General features: G+C 38.6%; 1 protein-coding gene across 13 annotated transcripts in view; it reads right to left on the bottom strand.

Annotated features, from left to right (window-relative positions):
• The window catches only part of PKNOX2 (PBX/knotted 1 homeobox 2), a 1,550,023-nt gene that overhangs the window by 601,989 nt on the left and 925,072 nt on the right, over positions 1-22,962 (bottom strand). For all 13 annotated transcript variants that reach the window (XM_053691420.1, XM_053691421.1, XM_053691419.1 and 10 more), the window contains one exon: positions 6,248-6,350. In XM_053691420.1, the coding sequence (XP_053547395.1) occupies positions 6,248-6,350 (103 nt within the window). The remainder of the gene's footprint in view (positions 1-6,247; positions 6,351-22,962) is intronic.

The following is a 22,962-nucleotide window of genomic DNA, read 5'->3' on the forward strand; positions in this document are numbered from 1 at the left end:
GAAGGTCAAGTCCAAAAAAAACTTTCATGATTTAAATAGGGCATGCAATTTTAAACAACCTCCCAATTTATTTTTATCACCAATTTTGCTTTGTTCTCTTGGTATTCTTAGTTGAAAGCTAAACCTAGGAGGTTTATATGCTAATGTGTTAGACCTTGAAGACTGCATCTAATCTGAATTCATTTTGACCACTAGAGGGCATTAGTTCACATGTTTCATATAGATAATATTGAGCTCATGTACGTAAAGTGACCTAGGAGTGAGCACTGATTGGCTAAACTGCATGTCTGTCAAAAGAACTGAAATAAGGGGGCAGTCAGCAGAGGCTTAGATACAAGATAATTACAGAGGTAAAACATGTATTATTATAACTGTGTTGGATATGCAAAACTGGGGAATGGGTAATAAAGGGATTATCTTTCTTTTTACACAACACAAATTATGGTGTTGACTGTCCCTTTAACAGTATACAAACCCTCAAACTACCAAGGGCCCTTAAAAGTGCCTGTTTGGAGGCCCTTAAAGGGACAGTCTAGGCCAAAATAAACTTTCATGATTCAGATAGAGCATGTAATTTTAAACAATTTTCCAATTTACTTTTATCACCAATTTTGCTTTGTTCTCTTGGTATTCTTAGTTGAAAGCTTAACCTAGGAGGTCCATATGCCAATTTCTTAGACCTTGAAGGCCACCTTTTTTCAGAATGCATTTTAACAGTTTTTCACCACTAGAGGGTGTTAGTTCGCCTATAGTCAGCCCTACCCAGAACAATCCCTACCACCAGAGCAGTTACCTGGTAACAGTGGTAACCCCAGCAGGACCTTTTCTTATGCAGTATGATTGGCTGGATGCCGAATTTGGGCTTAGCATTCAGTGCTGCACAGTGCACATCTAAAACAGTACATGGCACTAGCTTGGCATGTCACATGACACCGGCACGGCCTGGCACAGTTTCTCACAAATAAATATAAGCAGAGAACTTTTGACTGTGACAGTATTAGGACTGACTGTGTGTGTTCCCCATGTCACATCATCAGTCTGGCATGAACCAAAAAAAAAAAAATTCTTTTTTTTTTAGGACTCTTGGGCCCCACAACAAAGACTGGGCCCTGGGCAGCTGCCCCTTTTGCCCTGTGTTAAAGAGGGCCCTGTACAGGGGCATTACTGAGCACATACAGAAGCATTACTGAGCACATACAGAGGCATTACTGAGCACATACAGAAGCATTACTGAGCACATACAGAGGCATTACTGAGCACATACAGAAGCATTACTGAGCACATACAGGGGTATTACTGAGCACATACAGGGGCATTACTGAGCACATACAGAAGCATTACTGAGCACATACAGAAGCATTACTGAGCACATACAGAGGCATTACTGAGCACATACAGAAGCATTACTGAGCACATACAGAAGCATTACTGAGCACATACAGGGGCATTACTGAGCACATACAGGGGCATTACTGAGCACATACAGAAGCATTACTAAGCACATACAGAAGCATTACTGAGCACATACAGGGGCATTACTGAGCACATACAGGGGCATTACTGAGCACATACAGAAGCATTACTTAGCACATACAGGGGCATTACTGAGCACATACGGGGCACTACTGAGCACATACAGAAGCATTACTAAGCACATACAGAAGCATTACTGAGCACATACAGGGGTATTACTGAGCACATACAGGGGTATTACTGAGCACATACAGGGGCATTACTGAGCACATACAGGGGCATTACAGAGCACATACAGAGGCATTACTGAGCACATACAGGGGCATTACAGAGCACATACAGAAGCATTACTGAGCACATACAGAAGCATTACTGAGCACATACAGGGGTATTACTGAGCACATACAGGGGCATTACTGAGCACATACAGGGGCATTACTGAGCACATACAGAAGCATTACTGAGCACATACAGGGGTATTACTGAGCACATACAGGGGTATTACTGAGCACATACAGGGGTATTACTGAGCACATACAGAAGCATTACTGAGCACATACAGGGGTATTACTGAGCACATACAGGGGCATTACTGAGCACATACAGGGGTATTACTGAGCACATACAGAAGCATTACTAAGCACATACAGGGGCATTACTGAGCACATACAGAAGCATTACTAAGCACATACAGAAGCATTACTTACGGGGCACTACTGAGCACATATAGAAGCATTACTGAGCACATACAGAGGCATTACTAAGCACATACAGGGGCATTACTAAGCACATACAGGGGCATTACTGAGCACATACAGAAACATTACTAAGCACATACAGGGGCATTACTGAGCACATACAGAGGCATTACTGAGCACATACAGGGGCATTACTGAGCACATACAGGGGCATTACTGAGCACATACAGGGGCATTACTGAGCACATACATTACTGAGCACATACAGAGGCATTACTGAGCACATACATTACTGAGCACATACAGAGGCATTACTGAGCACATACAGAGGCATTACTGAGCACATACAGAGGCATTACTGAGCACATACAGAAGCATTACTGAGCACATACAGAGGCATTACTGAGCACATACAGAGGCATTACTGAGCACATACAGAGGCATTACTGAGCACATAGAGGGGCATTACTGAGCACATACAGAGGCATTACTGAGCACATACAGAGGCATTACTGAGCACATACAGGGGCATTACTGACCACATACAGGGGCATTACTGAGCACATACAGGGGCATTACTGAGTACATACAGGGGCATTACTGAGCACATAGAGGGGCATTACTGAGCACATACAGGGGCATTACTGAGCACATACAGAGGCATTACTGAGCACATACAGAAGCATTACTGAGCACATACAGAGGCATTACTGAGCACATACAGAAGCATTACTGAGCACATACAGAAGCATTACTGAGCACATACAGGGGCATTACTGAGCACATACAGAGGCATTACTGAGCACATACAGAAGCATTACTGAGCACATACAGAGGCATTACTGAGCACATACAGAAGCATTACTGAGCACATACAGAGGCATTACTGAGCACATACAGAAGCATTACTGAGCACATACAGAAGCATTACTGAGCACATACAGAGGCATTACTGAGCACATACAGAGGCATTACTGAGCACATACAGAAGCATTACTGAGCACATACAGAAGCATTACTGAGCACATAGAGGGGCATTACTGAGCACATAGAGGGGCATTACTGAGCACATACAGGGGCATTACTGAGCACATACAGAGGCATTACTGAGCACATACAGAAGCATTACTGAGCACATACAGGGGCATTACTGAGCACATACAGAAGCATTACTGAGCACATACAGGGGCATTACTGAGCACATACAGAAACATTACTGAGCACATACAGGGGCATTACTGAGCACATACAGAGGCATTACTGAGCACATACAGGGGCATTACTGAGCACATACAGAGGCATTACTGAGCACATACAGGGGCATTACTGAGCACATACAGGGGCATTACTGAGCACATACAGGGGCATTACTGAGCACATACAGGGGCATTACTGAGCACATAGAGGGGCATTACTGAGCACATACAAGGGCATTACTGAGCACATACAGGGGCATTACTGAGCACATACAGGGGCATTACTGAGCACATACAGAGGCATTACTGAGCACATACAGAAGCATTACTGAGCACATACAGAAGCATTACTGAGCACATACAGGGGCATTACTGAGCACATACAGAGGCATTACTGAGCACATACAGAAGCATTACTGAGCACATACAGAGGCATTACTGAGCACATACAGAAGCATTACTGAGCACATACAGAGGCATTACTGAGCACATACAGAAGCATTACTGAGCACATACAGAAGCATTACTGAGCACATACAGAAGCATTACTGAGCACATACAGAGGCATTACTGAGCACATACAGAAGCATTACTGAGCACATACAGAGGCATTACTGAGCACATACAGAAGCATTACTGAGCACATACAGGGGCATTACTGAGCACATACAGAAGCATTACTGAGCACATACAGAAGCATTACTGAGCACATACAGGGGACAGGAGCTTTAATGGGGTGACAGAGAATATGCAGAAGGAACAGATTCCGTCTCTCCTTTACCTGCTCTTATTCAATAAAACTAAGACAATAGTTGCATCTGCTGAACTGATGACACATTGTGTGCAGCATCATCATGAAATACTGAGCACATAAATCACATTAATAGACTAAAAAAAAATGATGATCGCTTGTAGTAGAGAGAAGAGGGTTATCTGGGCCATCATAAACTAGATTTATACATCCAATAAGTGTCTTCATATTATATATATATATTACCTATGCAGAAGACGATGATTATTATATTTTATTTATAGGCGCTACACAATGGGCTACTTTATTACACAATCAGCATTACGGCTTACTGACATCACACAGGCCAATGCTTCTGATGACAGGACTGACCTATATATAACATATAAACTATGGTGAGCTGTAAATGTAGCTGTGAACTGCTCTAAGCAATCACTATCTAGTATATAGCTGGTTTACATGCTCAGCAGCATTTTAAACAAAGCCTAGGTGACTGTAAGAGACTGGAAACTTTCCATGACTTCATGGACAAATAATAATCAAACAGTTAAAGGGACATAAAACACTTTGAGATGGTAGAGGAGTTCAGTTCTCTCCCCAGGACCTTTTTAGCGGGTGCACCACCCGGCTGATTTTAATGCCCACCCAGCTAAAATTAATGATACATTTTTATTGCACAAATTGTCATTAAATACATTTAAATACATTTAAGTTAAATTATGCAATTAATTTGTGCTTTGGATAGCAGAAAATGATATAATATTAGAATATATTAAACTGTTGCCACTTGGCTACTTCATACGCTGCAGTTTATAATATTAAAAGTATATATATATATATATATATATATATATATATATATATATATATATAATAATGAGGAAGGAAGAGTGGGATGTCACATTCCAAAGGAGATAGTTCTACTGCACTAGTGTGGGGATATTCGATTGTTATGTGGACACTCTTATTTCTTGCTACACACTCGCTAAATGAAATAATATGATTGACATAACATTAGACACACCTATACACTGATATCAATGTCTTATTCGAAACCAGAAGATAAGTAATGCAATTATAGTTTAATCACTGCTTTGCTTTACAAGACTGATTTGTGTTATTGCAAGAAGTTCATAACAAACACTGTTATTATTATTCTGCATTCTTATGTGCAAGTTTCCCTTTTTCAGTACTATTTTGAAACCTAGTTTGCAATTGCCCTAGCACCAGGACATAACAGTTACAGAATTCAGTTTAAAGGGACAGTATACACCAATTTTCAAATAACTACATGTAAAAAACACTACTATTAAGAATAATATCCACAGATACCGATATAAAAATCCAGTATAACACCGTTTAAAAACTTACTTAGAAGCTCCCAGTTTAGCACTGTTGAAAAATTTTGTTTCGAACACCCACCACTGAAAGTGGCTGTATAGCAGAAATAGTAGACACCCCCCTCCCCCTTCCTCTGCATATGAAAAGACCCTTTACACAAACAGGAGCAGGCTGGAGAAGGTATACATCAGTATTCTTCAAAAACTTTGAGGGGCTTGGTTAGGAGTCTGAAAATCAGAGCAATGCTATTAAAAAATAAGCAAAACTATACTAAAAAAAAAAAAAAAATATGGGCTATATAAATGGATCATCTACAAAACATTTATGCAAAGAAAAATCTAGTCTAGAATGTACCTTTAAGGAAAGATGATGATATTTTACAGCAAAAAAAATCTAAATAAAAAAAATAGTAAATAGTTTTGTAAATTGTTTTTACTACATGTATTTTATATTATAATTCATGCTCCATGACCCTTTAAGCTTAAGACCAAAAAGCACCACAATTATTTAAATTGCAGAAATCCCAAGAGATGTGAGATTTAGAACTTACTAAATATATATAGCCATGATACTATTAATGCACCCTTGAGCTGTATTGTACACAAGCAAGTCAGATTTTCAGCCCTAGATTCTTAAGTTCAGACACTGTGTTCATTTTATTGATAATGTTGCTTAAGTCAGCCGTTTCAATAAACTACAAATCTAATAGGTTCTCTGACTTGGAGCATCGTCTCTGTATTGTTTTTTTTCTGAATTGCATAATTTGATCTAATTTATCCGTCCCTTACCGTGCTGAGTGACGCTGTAAGCAGCAGATCTGATGTGCTTTTATTCTCTCCGTCACGTAAATCAGATGATTTAGTTGAGCTTTCGATAAATAACCCAAATCTCCTAAGAATGACAAGTAAAAATAAACAGTTTTAAACAAACTAGTTTTAAAGATATTATTATTATTATTATTATTAATAAACAAATGTGCTATGGAATACGTTTAAGGCAACATACAGTATAATCTGCTATAAAAACTTGGACCAAAATGTTTAAAAACCAAACACACCTGATTTGTTTTATTATTTACGCCCCACAAAACCTTGTGTTTTTTATGCCAAATCCTCAGGTACACAGCAGGAACATTGTGTTGTCTGCAGCATAAAAACATAATTATTCTTACCTAATAAATTATTTTCTTGGTGGTGAGAGCCCACAAATCCTTATTATTGGGAATTCGTCACCTGGCCACCAGGAGGAGACAAAGACACCCTACACCAGAGCTTTAAGTATTCCTCCTACTTCTTTGACCCTCCCAGTATTACGTATAGTCAAAGATAGGAGGAAGAAGAAAGATAATAAAGTAAAGAGGTGAAAACTAGAACTGCCACCAACTAGAAACATTTAGCAGCAAAGTAAAAACTACTGTTAGAACACTTCCTTTTCAAGTTGTCGCAACCAGCAACATTTCTCCCAAGCTGAATACTAGAATATGTTTTGCAAAACAGGTGGCGCCGTGTAACTCAGGTAATAGGAAGCTGTCAAGGTGTCTTGCTTATCAGTCTTTTCGAAGTAACAAAGATTAGATTAAGCGCCACGGGTGTTTACCTTCTAGCTTTATACGCGAGGCCTCCTATCTGGCCTCAGAATAGACTGATAAATATTAGATAATGTATAAAGCGCCTGAAAGGCTGGGAAATATATAAGTCACTGGTCTGACCAAATATATATTTTAAATTAGATGTTCATGATGAAAATTAAAATATTAAAATATTAATTTAATACAACAAAATACAGTAGAATAAAAACAATAAATATAAACAGTGGTACAATGATACAATCAGTCTATTTATGATTCAGCCGTAACCGGAAGTGACGTTTTTAAACATCCGGTTTGGCAAATTTTGATAACATCCGGTTTGGCGGCTTCTTCAACTTCTGGTTCAATAAACATCTGAACCCGTTATTGAAACATAACCAACTGGATAATATATAATGGTAGCCTACAAACAGCTCCCAATATGATTTCTCACATATCCATTAAGGTTATACATCAGACAGCTGAAACCGGAAGTAACGTTATAATGACACTTCCGGTTGATAGTAACGGCTAAATCGGCTTGTCAACATTTATCTTAATCTTCATTTTCATTACCTCTGGTTGGCACACTTCCGGTATTAACGAAACCGGAAGTGATGTCATCAGTATAATACAGCCATAACATTAACGTTTTAGACTCAAAACAGACATTTAATATATTTTTAACAATAGATTACATACAGCTATACTAATAAAAAATAGTCTCTCCATTTCTTCAGTTTTTTTAAAGGCTTTTTCATATATTTAAAGGGACAGTATACTGAAAAATAGTTTTTCCCTTAATGTGTTTACAATTGCTTTTTTTACCAACTGCAGGGTAAAAAATGTATGAAAATTATCTTTTTAAGGTTTATTTGTGTATTTTAAAGCTCAGATTTTGTGTTTTGAAGCCACAACCTAATAAAATGGGTTGAGCTTGTAGGTATAATCAGATCTCATTACTTTATCACATTGTGTACATATACCTGCTTCTTTATCTTATATCTGTCCATAAAACAATCACCAGTACTTGGAGAGAACAATGGAAAATCATCATTGTATTACCTTATCTCTGCTATATCTCACTGGGAGTGTAATTTCTTCTGCTGGCTGTGTTTACAAAGAATATCTATAGCTTGGACCTGCGGCCACAAACTTTCAGAATAGGTGGGGATACCACATGCTAAAACAACTATTTCAAATGCCAATATAAGGGTAAAGGAGCTACTTGTAAACAATTTAATACTCTCCAGCAGGTAAAGTGGATCATTGGGAACAAATTAAAGGGGAGAAAAGTTTTGAGTAAACTGTCCCTTTAAGGTTTTTACCCATAATACACCACAAACAGGAAGTGGGTGGTCCAAAAAGTGATGGTTTTGGCGCCAAAATATGTTTTATTGCTTACCCTATATAAGGCCATTTGTGTTAATCAAATGGATGTCTTGAGAAAGGCCTTGCAGGGGCCGAAACGCGTCGACAGTGGGTAAGCAGATTTTCAATAATTCCATTTTAATCTGTATGGTCTACACTATGTTGTTTTATATTTTTTATAGGACATTTCAACACTAAACTTCAAAGACACGAACACTACTAGGATCACATTTGGAGGATTTTTTGCTTTTACTATCAATTTTTTCACTAATTTTTTAGCTGTTTTTTTACATTATATATATATATATATATATATATATATATATATATATATATATATTATATTTTTATATTTTCATTCACATTTTTTCACAATTTTTCACCTCACTACATCAGCACTATCATCACCACCATTTTGGATTAAAAGATTTTATTTCAGTGACTTTTTTGATACAGAATTTGGACACTTGGCTTCTGGACACTTTTATTTGTTGGACATTATTTGGATATTTATTGGATCTTGGATTTTATGTATTTTTGGCCTGGGATTTCGCATCCACATTGTACCACTGTTTATATTTATTGTTTTTATACTACTGTATTTTGTTGTATTAAATTAATATTTTGATATTTTAATTTTCATCATGAACATCTAATTTAAAATATATATTTGGTCAGACCAGTGACTTATATATTACCTAGCCTTTCAGGCGCTTTATACATCATCTAATACTTATCAGTCTTTTCAACCGTGTATGCTTGTTACATATTGTTTTTATGTGCTCTTGAAAAAGGCTTTGCATAACTGAAATGCGTAGAGCTTTTAATTCAACTTTTCATTAATTTTGTAAGCTGTACCAAATGGATGTTGGGTTGATGCTTAAATAAACGCGTATTCTTCACTTTAACTCTGTGAGTATACTATTTGTGATTACGGTGGTTGTGAATTTACTGCACTATTGGGAATCCTTTTCTTTTAGGAGGTATACACAGTTGAAAAGACTGATAAGCAAAACACCTGGACAGCTTCCTATTCCCTGAGTGACACTGTGCCGCCTATTTTGCAAGATATACACCAACTAGAAACAAATACATTTTTAACAATTTTTATTATTTTATATTTTATATTTCAATAACGCGACTTAAGAATACTAAGTTTACATGTGCGCAAACCTGACCACGTTAAGATCTTAATCAACAAACAAGATGCACGTTATGCATATTTTACATTTCTATGTTTGATTTAGGTCTTAACGAGGTTGGGTTAGAGCACATGAAAACGTAATATTCTTAAGGCGCGTTATTGAAATATTACATATAAAATATTAATACTTTTTTTTTTTAATTATAAAAAATTTATATACTACAAATTATAAAGATATAGGTATAGATATATAGGTATAGTTTTATATATATATATATATATATATATGTATATATATATATATATATAAATATGTATTTACAATAAAAAGTACATTATCCTGTAAATGAAGAACATTGGAATGTGAAATACAGTAAATATACAGAAAAACACATATAAACACAGATACATATGTATACATATATAGACATATACAGTATCCAACAAAAGTGAGTACACCCCTCACATTTTTGTAAATATTGTATTATATTTTTTCATGTGACAACACTGTAGAAATTAGACTTTGCTACAATGTAAAGTAGTGAGTGTGCAACCTGTATAACAGTGTAAATTTGCTGTTCCCTCAAAATAACTCAACACACAGCCATTAATGTCTAAACCGTTGCAAACAAAAGTGAGAACACCCCTAAGTGGAAATGTTCAAATTGGGCACAAAGTGTCAATATTTAGTGTGGCCACCATTATTTTCAAGCACTGCCTTAACCCTCTTGGGCATGGAGTTAACTAGAGCTTCACAGGTTGCCACTGGAGTCCTCATCCACTCCTCCATGACAAAATCACGGAGCTGGTGGATGTAAGAGACCTTGTGCTCCCCCACATTCCGTTTGAGGATTCCCCACAGATGCTCAATAGGGTTTAGGTCTGGAGACATGCTTGGCCAGTCCATCACCTTTACCCTCAGCTTCTTTAGCAAGGCAGTGGTCATCTTGGATGTGTGTTTGGGGTCGTTATGTTGGAATACTGCCCAGTCTGCAAAGGGAGGAGATCATGCTCTGCTTCAGTATGTCACAGTACATGTTGGCATTCATGGTTCCCTCAACTAACTGTAGCTCCCCAGTGCTGGCAGCACTGATGCAGGCCCAGACTATGAAACTTCCACCACCATGCTTGACTGTAGGCAAGACACATTTGTCTTTGTACTCCTTACCTGGTTGCCGCCACACACGCTTGACACCATCTGAACCAAATAAGTTTATCTTGGTCTCATCGGAACACAGGACATGGTTCCAGTAATCCATGTTCTTAGTCTGCTTGTCTTCAGCAAACTGTTTGCCAGCTTTCTTGTGCATCATCTTTAGAAGAGGCTTCCTTCTGGGATGACAGCCATGCAGGCCAATTTGATGCAGTGGGCGGTGTATGGTCTGAGCACTGACAGGCTAACCCCTCACCCCTTCAACCTCTGCAGCAATGCTGGCAGCACTCATACGTCTATTTCCCAAAGACAACCTCTGGATATGACGCTGAGCACGTGCACTTAACTTCTTTGGTCAACCATGGCGAGGCCTGTTCTGAGTGGAACCTGTCCTGTGAAACTGCTGTATGCTCTTGCCCACCGTGCTGCAGCTCAGTTCAGGGTCTTGGCAATCTTCTTATAGCCTAGGCCATCTTTATGTAGAGCAACATTTTTTTTTTCAGATCCTCAGAGAGTTCTTTGCCATGAGGTGCCATGTTGAACTTCCAGTGACCAGTATGAGAAAGTGTGAGAGCGATAACACCAAATTTAACACACCTGCTCCCTATTCACACCTGAGACCTTGTAGAACTAACGAGTCACATGACACAAGGGAGGGAAAATGGCTAATTTGGCCAAATTTGGACATTTCCACTTAGGGGTGTACTCATTTTTGTTGCCAACGGTTTAGACATTAATGGCTGTGTGTTGAGTTATTTTGAGCGAACAGCAAATTTACACTGTTATACAGGCTGCACATTAAGTGTAATTTCTTCAGTGTTGTCACATGAAAAGATATAATAACATAAATTATGCTTAGAAGATAATTTCCTTTCCTTCTGTATGAGGAGAGTCCACGGCTTCATTCCTTACTTGTGGGGAATATAGAACATAGCCACCAGGAGGAAGCAAAGACACCTCAGCCAAAGGCTTGAATACCTCCCCCACTTCCCTCATCCCCCAGTCATTCTGCCGATGGAACAAGGAACAATAGGAGAAATATCAGGGTATAAAAGGAGCCAGAAGAACAAAACCAAATTTAAGTCCGCCCAACGAAGAATTCGGATGGGGGCCGTGGACTCTCCTCATAAAGAAGGAAAGGAAATTATCTGGTAAGCATAATTTATATTTTCCTTCTTAATATGAGGAGAGTCCACGGCTTCATTCCTTACTTGTGGGAAACATATACCCAAGCTCTAGAGGACACTGAATGAAAACGGGAGGGTAAAAAGATAGGTGAACCCTGTTCTGAGGGCACCACAGCATGCAGAACCCTTTCTCCCAAAAGCTGCTTCTGCCAAAGAAAAAATATGTAAGGAAGACCAGGTAGTCACCCAACAAATGTGATCCCTAGAGGCCTCATTCTCAAAGACCCAATATGAAGCCACAGCTCTAGTTGAATGAGCCTTAATCCTCTGAGGAGGCTTGTGTCCCACTGACTCATAAGCTAAACGAACATGCTCCTCATTCATAAAAAACAAGGAATTGGATAAGGCTTCCTGCCCCTTACGCTTCCCAGAATAGACACAAACAAGGAAGAAGTCTGACAAAACTCCTTTATTGCCTGAAGATAGAACTTTAAGGCCCGAATCACATCCAAGTTATGAAATAACCGCTCCTTCGAAGAAGAAGGATTAGGACACAAAGACGGAACCACAATCTCCTAATTGATGTTGCGATCTGAAACAACCATAGGAAGAAAACCTAACCCAGAGAGAACAGCCTTAGCCGCATGAAAAACTAGGTAAGGGACTTTACATTGCAAGGCAGCCATCTCAGTAACTCTGTGCGCTGAAGCAATAGCCAGTAGAAAAAGGAACCTTCTAAGACAGAACATTTTAATGTCAACTCCATGCCCAAACGGAGGCTCCTGCAAAACTTAAAACAAGATGTAAACTCCAAGGAGGAGCACTAGATCTAAACACAGGCCTGATCTAGTCAAAGCCTGAAAAAAAGATTGGACATCTGGAATTTCTGTGAGCCTTTCAAGCAGTAAAACAGATAGGGCCAAAATCTGTCCCCTAAGGGAGCTAACAGAAGGCCCTTCTCCAGAGCAGCCTGGAGAAAGGAAAGGATCATGGAAAACCTAGCCTTGTGCCAGGAGAATCCCTGCTCTACATACCAGAATAAGTAGGTCCTGCACCCCCTTATAATACATGCAACAATACACTGGCTTTATGAGCTAGAACAAGAGTTTCAACATGCTTTCAGAAAACCCTCTCTTAGCTAAGACTAAGTGTCCAATTTCACGCAGTCAGACTCAGAAAGTCCAGATTGTGATGAGCACAAGGACCCTGCTCCAGCAGATCCCTATAACAAGGTCCATAGAGGTGAAGCTCTCTAAACTGTGACACAGCTCTAGATATAAACAGAGCAAACCGTCTTACTGACGCCTGCTCCTGCTAGGATCGACCATCCACAAGAAAGAGTGACATGGCCGAAAGAGAAGAAGGTTAAAAATAAACTTCAAAGGAATGCTAGATGTCTAGCATCTTCAGGATGAAAAGGCCGGAGCCCCACCTAGGTTCAAACTCACCTTCTGCTACAGAAGCGATGGAGCTAACACTGATGCCTTGAAAGCTTGATCGGCTTCCCCATTCGACACAAACATTTAAGCAGGGAATTATTGTAGGGAACATCCGATCCTTAAGAGTATGCTCATATAGAGGGACGCAGGCAATGAGCCGACGTGGGCTTCCGCCCACCACCAAACACAAGACCCCCCCCCATTTAGCAGGAAGAACTCTCCTTCTCCAAAAGAAGGTTTTTCCACTGAGAGGTTCCAACTGGTATGAACCCAGAGGACCAAATCCTCCAAGCAGAATGCTCGCTGAGGAACCAAAGGAATAATAGGAAGGAAACTCCCAACCCACGGACCTCCCTAGGACACTCTCTCCCTATGGACAAGGAAGCGACAAAACCGCACCAGGAGAACTAAGAGAAAAATTTCTCAGAACAGGGAGATCTGAACGGAACACTTGGATTGATTTCCCCCACCAGTATGCCATGTAAGTCGGTTAAGATAGAATCATCAACACCATGCCAAAGTTATGGCCTGGGCTGTGTTTATCACTCTCCACCCCTGCATCAACAAAGACCAGAAGGGGGCTGGAGGGCATAACACAATGGTAAATTCGCAAGATCTCAGTATTTTAAGAAAGCTGCCACAGCAGGATTCAACTCTAAGCCTTCAGCTAGCTAGGCAGGGTAGATTAAAATCCCTGTCCCTAAGACAAAACAACATTAAGATCCACCCTGGTGTCGACACCAGCAACTCAGGTCTAGATAAAACTCAGAGGATCGAAAAGACACAGGAAAATCCCTAAAAGTCTATTAGCAGGTGAAGGTAGGAAACCCAAAAAGGCCAAGAGCCGGGAACTACTGTAAAATCTAGAAGCAGAATACTGCCACCTTAAACCCCAGATCCCAAGAAGGATCAGAATGAGGATTACTGTAAGATACTGTTCTTAAGAACTGGATTTGCACAAAAAGGATGAAACAGGAAAGGCATCCTTCTTAGTAACAAAGGGAGAACCTTACATTCTCCAATGAAAAGAAGAACTAATAAGCTCTGCTTAAAAATCATAGAACCCAATTAGGACGGGAAGACCCTCCCCCTATTAGGGCATGCACCAACAGTGGAAGAAGATATATATATTCTCGCAGTGCGATAGATACCGGCACAATGATTCCAAAGGTCACTTAAAAAAACTTCCCCTTCTCTGACAAGACAATTGCCCAGAAAAGAAGCCTCTAGGACCACTAAATCCATATGATCCAGTATCAAGCACAAATCCCAGATAATACCTAAACTGGTCCAGTCTGTTAACTAGGATAGATGGGCCTGCTGTACCTGGACCAGAATCTAGAAAAAAACTCCTATTAAGTATAAAGAAGGAAAAGACTTAACTAGTATCACAACAGGTCCTGTCTGTCATATAGGACACAACGTATCTTCCGGAACACTCCAGGGCTAAAACAAAACTTCCTAAGTTCCAGCAATGCTAGAACAACTGAATAAATAAAAAATAAAGAAATTAAGCTCAAAAGCTTAAACTTTTTCTCGAAAATATCGGGGGAACTATCACCCCGAGCAGAAATCTATAAGCTTCCACTAAAAGTCTCCAACAATCTCGACCATCAAAGTCGATAGTTTCAAAAATCTCATGTGACAAAACATCTTTCTAAACCCCACTGTTCAATAATCCCCCTCAGGAGATATTAACCCTTGATTCCATAAAGATAAAGGTCCCTGTCTTCCATCGTTAACATGTGTGTAAAATAATGAAACAATGTAACCGAAATCTATGTCGTGGAACAGTGACAAGGTCCTTTAAGTTTGACAGATTGTAGCAGCGCTTCTGACATGGACTTGAGAGCAGGCAGCGAAACTCGTCAACGCTGATTGCTTAAGGAGCTGTTAATATGAGTCTGGATGGGTTCGCAGAAAGATTCTCCCTGCATCTGCAGACTTAACTTTCATCAATGCTCTCACTGAAAGGCTAATAAGACTACTTAAAACTCCAGTCCCATCTCGAAGGGCAGATACCCTTCCTAAGGAACTACTCAAAAATCTTCTGACACTTCTCTGCCAACTGCCTGTGACGAAATGCAAAGAATGACTGGGGGTGAGGAAAGTGGGGGAGGTATTTAAGCCTTTGGCTGGGGTGTCTTTGCCTCCTCCTGGTGGCCAGGTTCTGTATTTCCCACAACTTAGGAATGAAGCTGTGGACTCTCCTCATATTAAGTTATATTAATATAACAGTGTTGGTTATGCAAAACTAGGGAATGAGTAATAAAGGGATTATCTATTTAAATAATAAAAATTCTGGAGTAGACTGTCCCTTTAAGACTTTTTTTTATCTCTTCTGATCCTATAAAATTAACAGTTTCCTTTGAGATCTAGTAGTTCAATTACAATTATAGTACTTGAGCGCTGGGTAATTTACATGTATTTTCCTGCTTCTGCCCAAGTTCCTCAGCATCTGAACCACTTTCTAACCAACCCAGGGAATCTAATGTGTTAGCTGAGGAAAGCAGATTGAACAAGGTTCTGAAAAACAAATGTTGTACTGTGGGTGCACGTGCTGGCTGAGACCGGGCAACTGACCACATTACCCTGTGGTTAAAGTGATCCTACCTGTCTGCAGCAGGAAGTCAAGATCTGCTCACCTATGTTATCAGCAGTTACACTGACATAATTCTACCACCAAGGACATATTAATGACCAAACAAGGGGACGTGTCTTACAACATCAGCAAAAGTTATACTGATTAAAGATGGGCAAGGAATTCCCTGAGGCATTTATACTATTAGCTAAGCCATTTGTACCATATCGCTCTGTTTATTTTCAATTCTCTGAGGAATTAATTACAAATTTTGATTGTAATAAAATATTAAAACAAATCCCTACTCCATTCTGCTGTACCATTTTGACAATATAAAACCTGGTTATAACAAGAGAGCCGAGTGGGATCCATAAACAATAAATTATAAAAAGTAAATAGCCAAATGCCAGGGGAAGCAAGTCAAGGGGCAGATGCGATACCAAAAGTGGATCTCTCCAGAGATCACTAGTTGTGTGACCATCTGCAATGGCATCTTTACAGGTTTTGCTGTCTGTGTGCTGGTCTCACAAACTTCACAATAAAAAATTCAGAAGTAGGGACAGTTGTTTTATCCAGATTTCACCAAACCATAGAACCGTATGAGACTCAGTAAGTCTGCCCAGCGCCAACACACCATTGTGCTGGTTTCTCCAGCAGAAAATTAACTATTTACATCTGGCGAATACGCAAACCTCTGTAATCGCTCACATTGTTAAAAAATATTCTAATGTGTGTACTCTTCCATAATAGATTTATCTTTAACCCATTGACTGCAGATATGACTATAAATGCTGTGAAGCTATCACTGGCAGTCCAGGGATTAAAGACTTGTAATGTGGAGTGTGACCCGGAGATGTCTGGCTTTAGTCACATGTAAACAGCTTGTGACCAAGTCACATTATTTCCTTGTGCATCATAAACCAAAAATATATTATAAGCTCCACTGGCCACATATCTATTTGTACATCACATGGTAGATTAGTATTAGTGAGTATGATGCAAGTTAACCTGACACAGCAGACATTAAATGTGACATAGTCTGTGTCCTGCTTGTCACTGTCCCCATCTCATCCTTTTTCATCTCTCTCCAATGCGCAGAAGTAGAGACGCACAAGGCGCAAGCAGATGTTATCCGCTGATATTTGATGACCACACAGCCTTCAGCAGAATGACAAAACTCATGGTTCCAGACTTGAGTGCAACTATAAATAATTTCTACTAATAAAGGAGATGAAACACACAGGCCTCAGCATGAATACGATAATCAGCAGCTGATAAATAATAGCTATTAATACACAACATAGTGGTAGCCAATTTATCAGCCTCAGTAGGATGAGTCAGGGATTCACACCAGTAACCTATAAGTCACTAGCTTATCTCTAGTCAAGGTCACTAGAACATGTAAATACACAGAAATGTATTCCAAAAATAAAATAGAATTTCTGATACATTCTTTGGTTACATAAGACAATTTTGATAAAAATAAAAGAATGAGTGATAAAAATAAGTTTTGGGATGTAAATATGAGATGATGGTCACAGTTTCAGCAGAGAACTTGCGTCTAATAGAAAGTCCTCACTGACTACTATTAATGGATAAAACATGACAAACTGATTCAGAAAGAAATAAGACTGAAAGCAATTTATTCCCCATATGAGAAACACTGAAAATTATTAATTAGGGTAAAAAATATGCAACAGAGGAGAGTTGAAACCACCGGACTTTGTGTAACGCTGTAGTGACGTAATATACATGCATATATATGTGTGTGTGTTCTGGTGAAGGCACAGGCCTCAGTGTTCATTAGCCGGGAGATCGGCAGGAGGTCTCAGGCTTGGGTGGGAACGAGTTTCTAGGTTAACGTTTCAGGACAGATTGCACCTTTGTAGTGAAGCCAATATGAGGTGCTCTCTTGGCATTCTGCATGTTTGTATTGCTTCTCACACCAGTAGATGTGAATGATTTACAGTTATGGGTCTCGTCACGTGCCCCCAGGCCAAGTAAACGTGGGCAAGCACAAGCCGAATGTTGTTTTCTTTTGTTTTTTTTTTGAATTGGTATGGATTTTAACATCCAAGTCCCTTACTGCTCTTCAAAACACCAAAAGTTATTACTTCAATAAAAATAAAGAACATTTCCAAAACCATTAGTGCTCGTTATGACCACATCAAAAGTTTCCACAAACAGATGGCTGCCAGTCACGACCACGGTTCATACATAAAGTGTTGGCAGTCGGTTCAATGAGGCCTTCGCTTGTAGAGGCCGTTCCTGGCAAAGTCCCGGCAGAGCTCATTGTTAGCTTATTTTATACTTTAGTGAAGAATCTGCTCAGACTCCTTAAGGTGAAGATACTAGGGTTGGGCCATAAGAAACTCTCCGGCTGCCAGAAGTAGAATGAGGTCACTCCATACAAGCGCAGCAGGCGGCTTAACGTACACTATAGTACACGTAATCTCACAAGGGTCTCAAAATATAACAGATTCATAATGCAGAGAGTGGCTTTGTGTGATAGCTCCCAAAGGGAAGAAAAGCTTTGCAGACACCAGAAATATAACAGTGGCCTGTCGGCAGAGATTAAATGATGATCCCTAGGCAAGAGCATTATGTCTGAGCTTCTCTTCATTTAACTGAACAATTTTACATTTCGCAACAATTTATACAAATCCACAGAATCTGTCTGTACACAACTAAGTCTTTAAGTTCAGAGGAAGAATGAGGCGTTTCATATTCGAACTCGATAAACACGATACAAAGTATTATTATTTAAAAAAACGCCCTTCCCAATTTTATTTTCAGCAAGGTTTATTTAAACAGAAGCTTTAGATCAAATTCCAAATCTTAAAGAGAGTTTGATGCACCAATGCTTAAGGCTCAAATATGAGGATAATTTAACCCCTTGGCTAAATGAGAAGACTGTAATATATTGTACAGTGAGGCACAGCAGTTATCCTCAGCACACCATGAGTTAAACAATGTTGTTCAAAAAGTTTAAATCCAAAATATAAAAATGGTTATTTGCTACAATGCTGTGCATGTGCTTGTTAATATGTAAGCTCGTCTTTAGAGAACATAAAAAACTCTCTTTAGTAAGAACATTTCATTTATAAGACATTATTTTTCTTATTAAAGAGTGAAAATTAAAGGGACAGTCAAGTCTTTCATGATTCAGATAGGGTATGCAATAATAAAATTACTTTCCAATATACTTTTAATATCACATTTGCTTTGTTCTATTGGTATTATTTGTTGAACGCTAACCCTAGGTAGCCTCATATGCTAATTTCTATTCCGGTGAAGACCTCTTATCTCAGTGCATTTTAACAGTTCTTCACAGCTAGACAGTGCTAATTCATATGTGCCATATAAATAACATTGTGCTCACTCATGTGGTGTTATTTATGAGTCAGCACTGATTGGCTAAAATGCAAGTCTGTCAAAAGCACTGAAATAAGGGGGCAGTCTGCAGAGGCTTAGGTACAAGATAATCACAGAGGTAAAATGTGTATTAATATAACAGTGTTGGTTATGCAAAACTGGGAAATGGGTAACAAAGGCATTATCTATCTTTTCAAACAATAACATTTGAAGAAGAATTTTAAGAGACTTTCAAATTTACTTCTTACTTTCTCTTGGTATCATTTGCTAAAAAACAAACCTATGTAGGATCAGGAGAGCAATTCACTTGTGGGAGCTAGATGCTGATTATATATATATATATATATATATATATATATATATATATATATATATATATATATATATATATATATATATATATGTGTGTGTGTGTGTGTGTGTGTGTGTGTGTGTGTGTGTCTATATATATATATATATATATATATATATATATATATATATATATATGTGTGTGTGTCTATATATATATATATATATATATATGTGTGTGTGTATGTATATAGTTTGTGTATATGTGTGTGTATTAGTGTGTATCTGTATGTGTGTGTATATGAGTGTGTGTGGGTGTGTATGTATATATGTGTATCTGTATGTTTGTGTATATGTGTGTATGTGTGTGTATTAGTGTGTATCTGTATGTGTGTGTATATGAGTGTGAGTGTGTGTGTATGTATATATGTGTATCTGTATGTTTGTGTGTATTAGTGTGTATCTGTAAGTGTGTGTATATGAGTGTTTGTGTGTGTCTGTAGGTGTATCTGTATATCTGTGTGTGTATATGCATGTGAGTGTCTGTATATGCATGTATATTTGTTTGTGTGTGTACATACATATGTGTGTCTGTATGTGTGTGTATTACTGTGTATCTGTATGTTTGTGAATATGTGTGTATGTATTTGTGTATTAGTGTGTATATGAGTGTGTGTATATGAGTGTGTGTGTATGTATATATGTGTATCTGTAAGTGTGTGTATGTGTGTGTGTGTATTAGTGTGTATCTGTATGTGTGTGTATATGTGTGTATGTGTGTGTATTAGTGTGTATCTGTATGTGTGTGTGTATGTGTATTAGTGTGTATCTGTATGTGTGTGTATGTGTATGTGTATTAGTGTGTATCTGTATGTGTGTGTATATGAGTGTGTCTGTAGATGTATCTGTATGTGTGTGTATATGCATGTGAGTGTGTGTATATGCATGTATATTTGTTTGTGTGTGTATATGAGTGTGTGTGTCTGTATGTGTAGCTGTATATGTGTATTAAAGTGACTGTGTGTATATATAAGTTGTGTATGTGTCTGAACGTTTCTAAGTGAAATACGTTGAGATTCAGTATTTCAATGGGCGGGAGTGTTTTTTTTTTAATTATTATTAAAGGGACATGAAAACCAAACATTTCCATTTATGATTCAGATGCAGCAGCAATTTTACACAACTTTCAAATTTACTTCCATTAGCAATTTCTAGTTAGAAGCCTGCCCATGTCAGGAGCACTATACGGCAGCAGTTTTGTAACAATGTTAGCAATTTGCAGTAGATGGCAGCATGATTTCCTGCCATATAGTGCTCCAAATGCTACCTAGGTATCGCTTCAACGCAAAATATCATGTCCCAAGAAAGTCGCTTTTAAAGAAAATAAAAATGAAAGTGATAACAAATGTTGACAAAAAGTCACAGTGAAAATAAAATAAAATAAGAAATCCAAATACAGGTGGCCCTCGTTTTACAACAGTTCAATTTACACTGTTTCAGAATAACAACCTTTTTTTCCAGTCATGTGACTGCTATTGAAAAGCATTGAGAAGCAGTGCATTTATTAAAATAGCCAGTAGGTGGAGCTGTCCGCTTGTGTTGCAGCAAAGCCAAGCAAGCTGAAAGTAATCAGTTTAACCAGACCTGAGCTATCGAGCAGATTTCAAAGGAACAAGATCTTTCTGTCTATAAATCAGTCCAGATTGGAATGCATAGAAAGAACTGTTTACAGAAAAAAGCAAGTGAAGTCTGTGTTGTGTGATTATTTTATTAGGTTTATAATGCTGTTTAGCAAATGTTTTTGTTCATTTAACTTAGTTTAATTATATATTCTGTGTTGTGGGATTATTTTATTAGGTTTATAATGCTGTTTAGCATTTAAAGTCTTCATTTCAAAGCTTTAAAAATAATGTATTAGGTGTTACTTATGACAATTTTGAAAGGGGCCTGGAATCTAACTCCCTCACTTCCCATTGACTTACATTATAAACTGGGTTTCAATTTACAACGGTTTCGATTTACAACCATTCCTTCTGGAACCTAACCCCGGCGTAAACTGAGGGCTACCTGTATTTGGATTTCCAGTTTCAGCATAAACCCAAGTTGTGTTATAGTAACAGCCCCCAATTAGCAGAGGGAAGAAAACAGAACTATTTTTATAAATCCTGTTTTGTTTTCTTTAAATCTTAGTGGAGAAGACAACAGCGCACCTGAGGCTACCGACTGCAGTGGTTTTGTCTATAAATCAATCGTACAAGATGACTATGTCGCTCCATCTAACTGTTCCTCCGGCTACACAAGTCTCCTGCAGCATCGCTCACCCCGGATCTCCCCAAACGCCTAATTAACAGCCAGCCCAGTGCTGAATCTCCACGGGAGGCCTCGCTGTAGCTTCCAAACGCTGCTAAAGCCAGAGAGCTGGCGCCTCAGCATGAAAATCAATGCCTGGCCTCATTCCCCTGTGATGAGCTGCTGTAAGGGGTAAGGATTTATTAGAGCACATATTTGTCTCTCCCTCTGCTCTGTGCACCTGAACAGACGTAGGTGACACAAGCACACAGGTAGCAGCGCTCAAATTATATATAAATAACAGTGACACAAGCACACAGGTAGCAGTGCTCAAATTATATGTAAATAACAGTGACACAAGCACACAGGTAGCAGCGCTCAAATTATATATAAATATCAGTGACACAAGCACACAGGTAGCAGCGCTCAAATTATATATAAATATCAGTGACACAAGCACACAGGTAGCAGCGCTCAAATTATATATAAATAACAGTGACACAAGCACACAGGTAGCAGTGCTCAAATTATATATAAATAACAGTGACACAAGCACACAGGTAGCAGTGCTCAAATTATATATAAATAACAGTGACACAAGCATACAGGTAGCAGTGCTCAAATTATATATAAATATCAGTGACACAAGCACACAGGTAGCAGCGCTCAAATTATATATAAATATCAGTGACACAAGCATACAGGTAGCAGCGCTCAAATTATATATAAATAACAGTGACACAAGCACACAGGTAGCAGTGCTCAAATTATATATAAATAACAGTGACACAAGCACACAGGTAGCAGCGCTCAAATTATATATAAATATCAGTGACACAAGCACACAGGTAGCAGCGCTCAAATTATATATAAATATCAGTGACACAAGCATACAGGTAGCAGCGCTCAAATTATATATAAATATCAGTGACACAAGCACACAGGTAGCAGCGCTCAAATTATATATAAATAACAGTGACACAAGCACACAGGTAGCAGCGCTCAAATTATATATAAATATCAGTGACACAAGCACACGGGTAGCAGTGCTCAAATTATATATAAATATCAGTGACACAAGCACACGGGTAGCAGTGCTCAAATTATATATAAATAACAGTGACACAAGCACACAGGTAGCAGCGCTCAAATTATATATAAATATC

This window comes from Bombina bombina, chromosome 8, assembly GCF_027579735.1.
Source record: "Bombina bombina isolate aBomBom1 chromosome 8, aBomBom1.pri, whole genome shotgun sequence".
Classification (NCBI taxonomy): domain Eukaryota; kingdom Metazoa; phylum Chordata; class Amphibia; order Anura; family Bombinatoridae; genus Bombina; species Bombina bombina.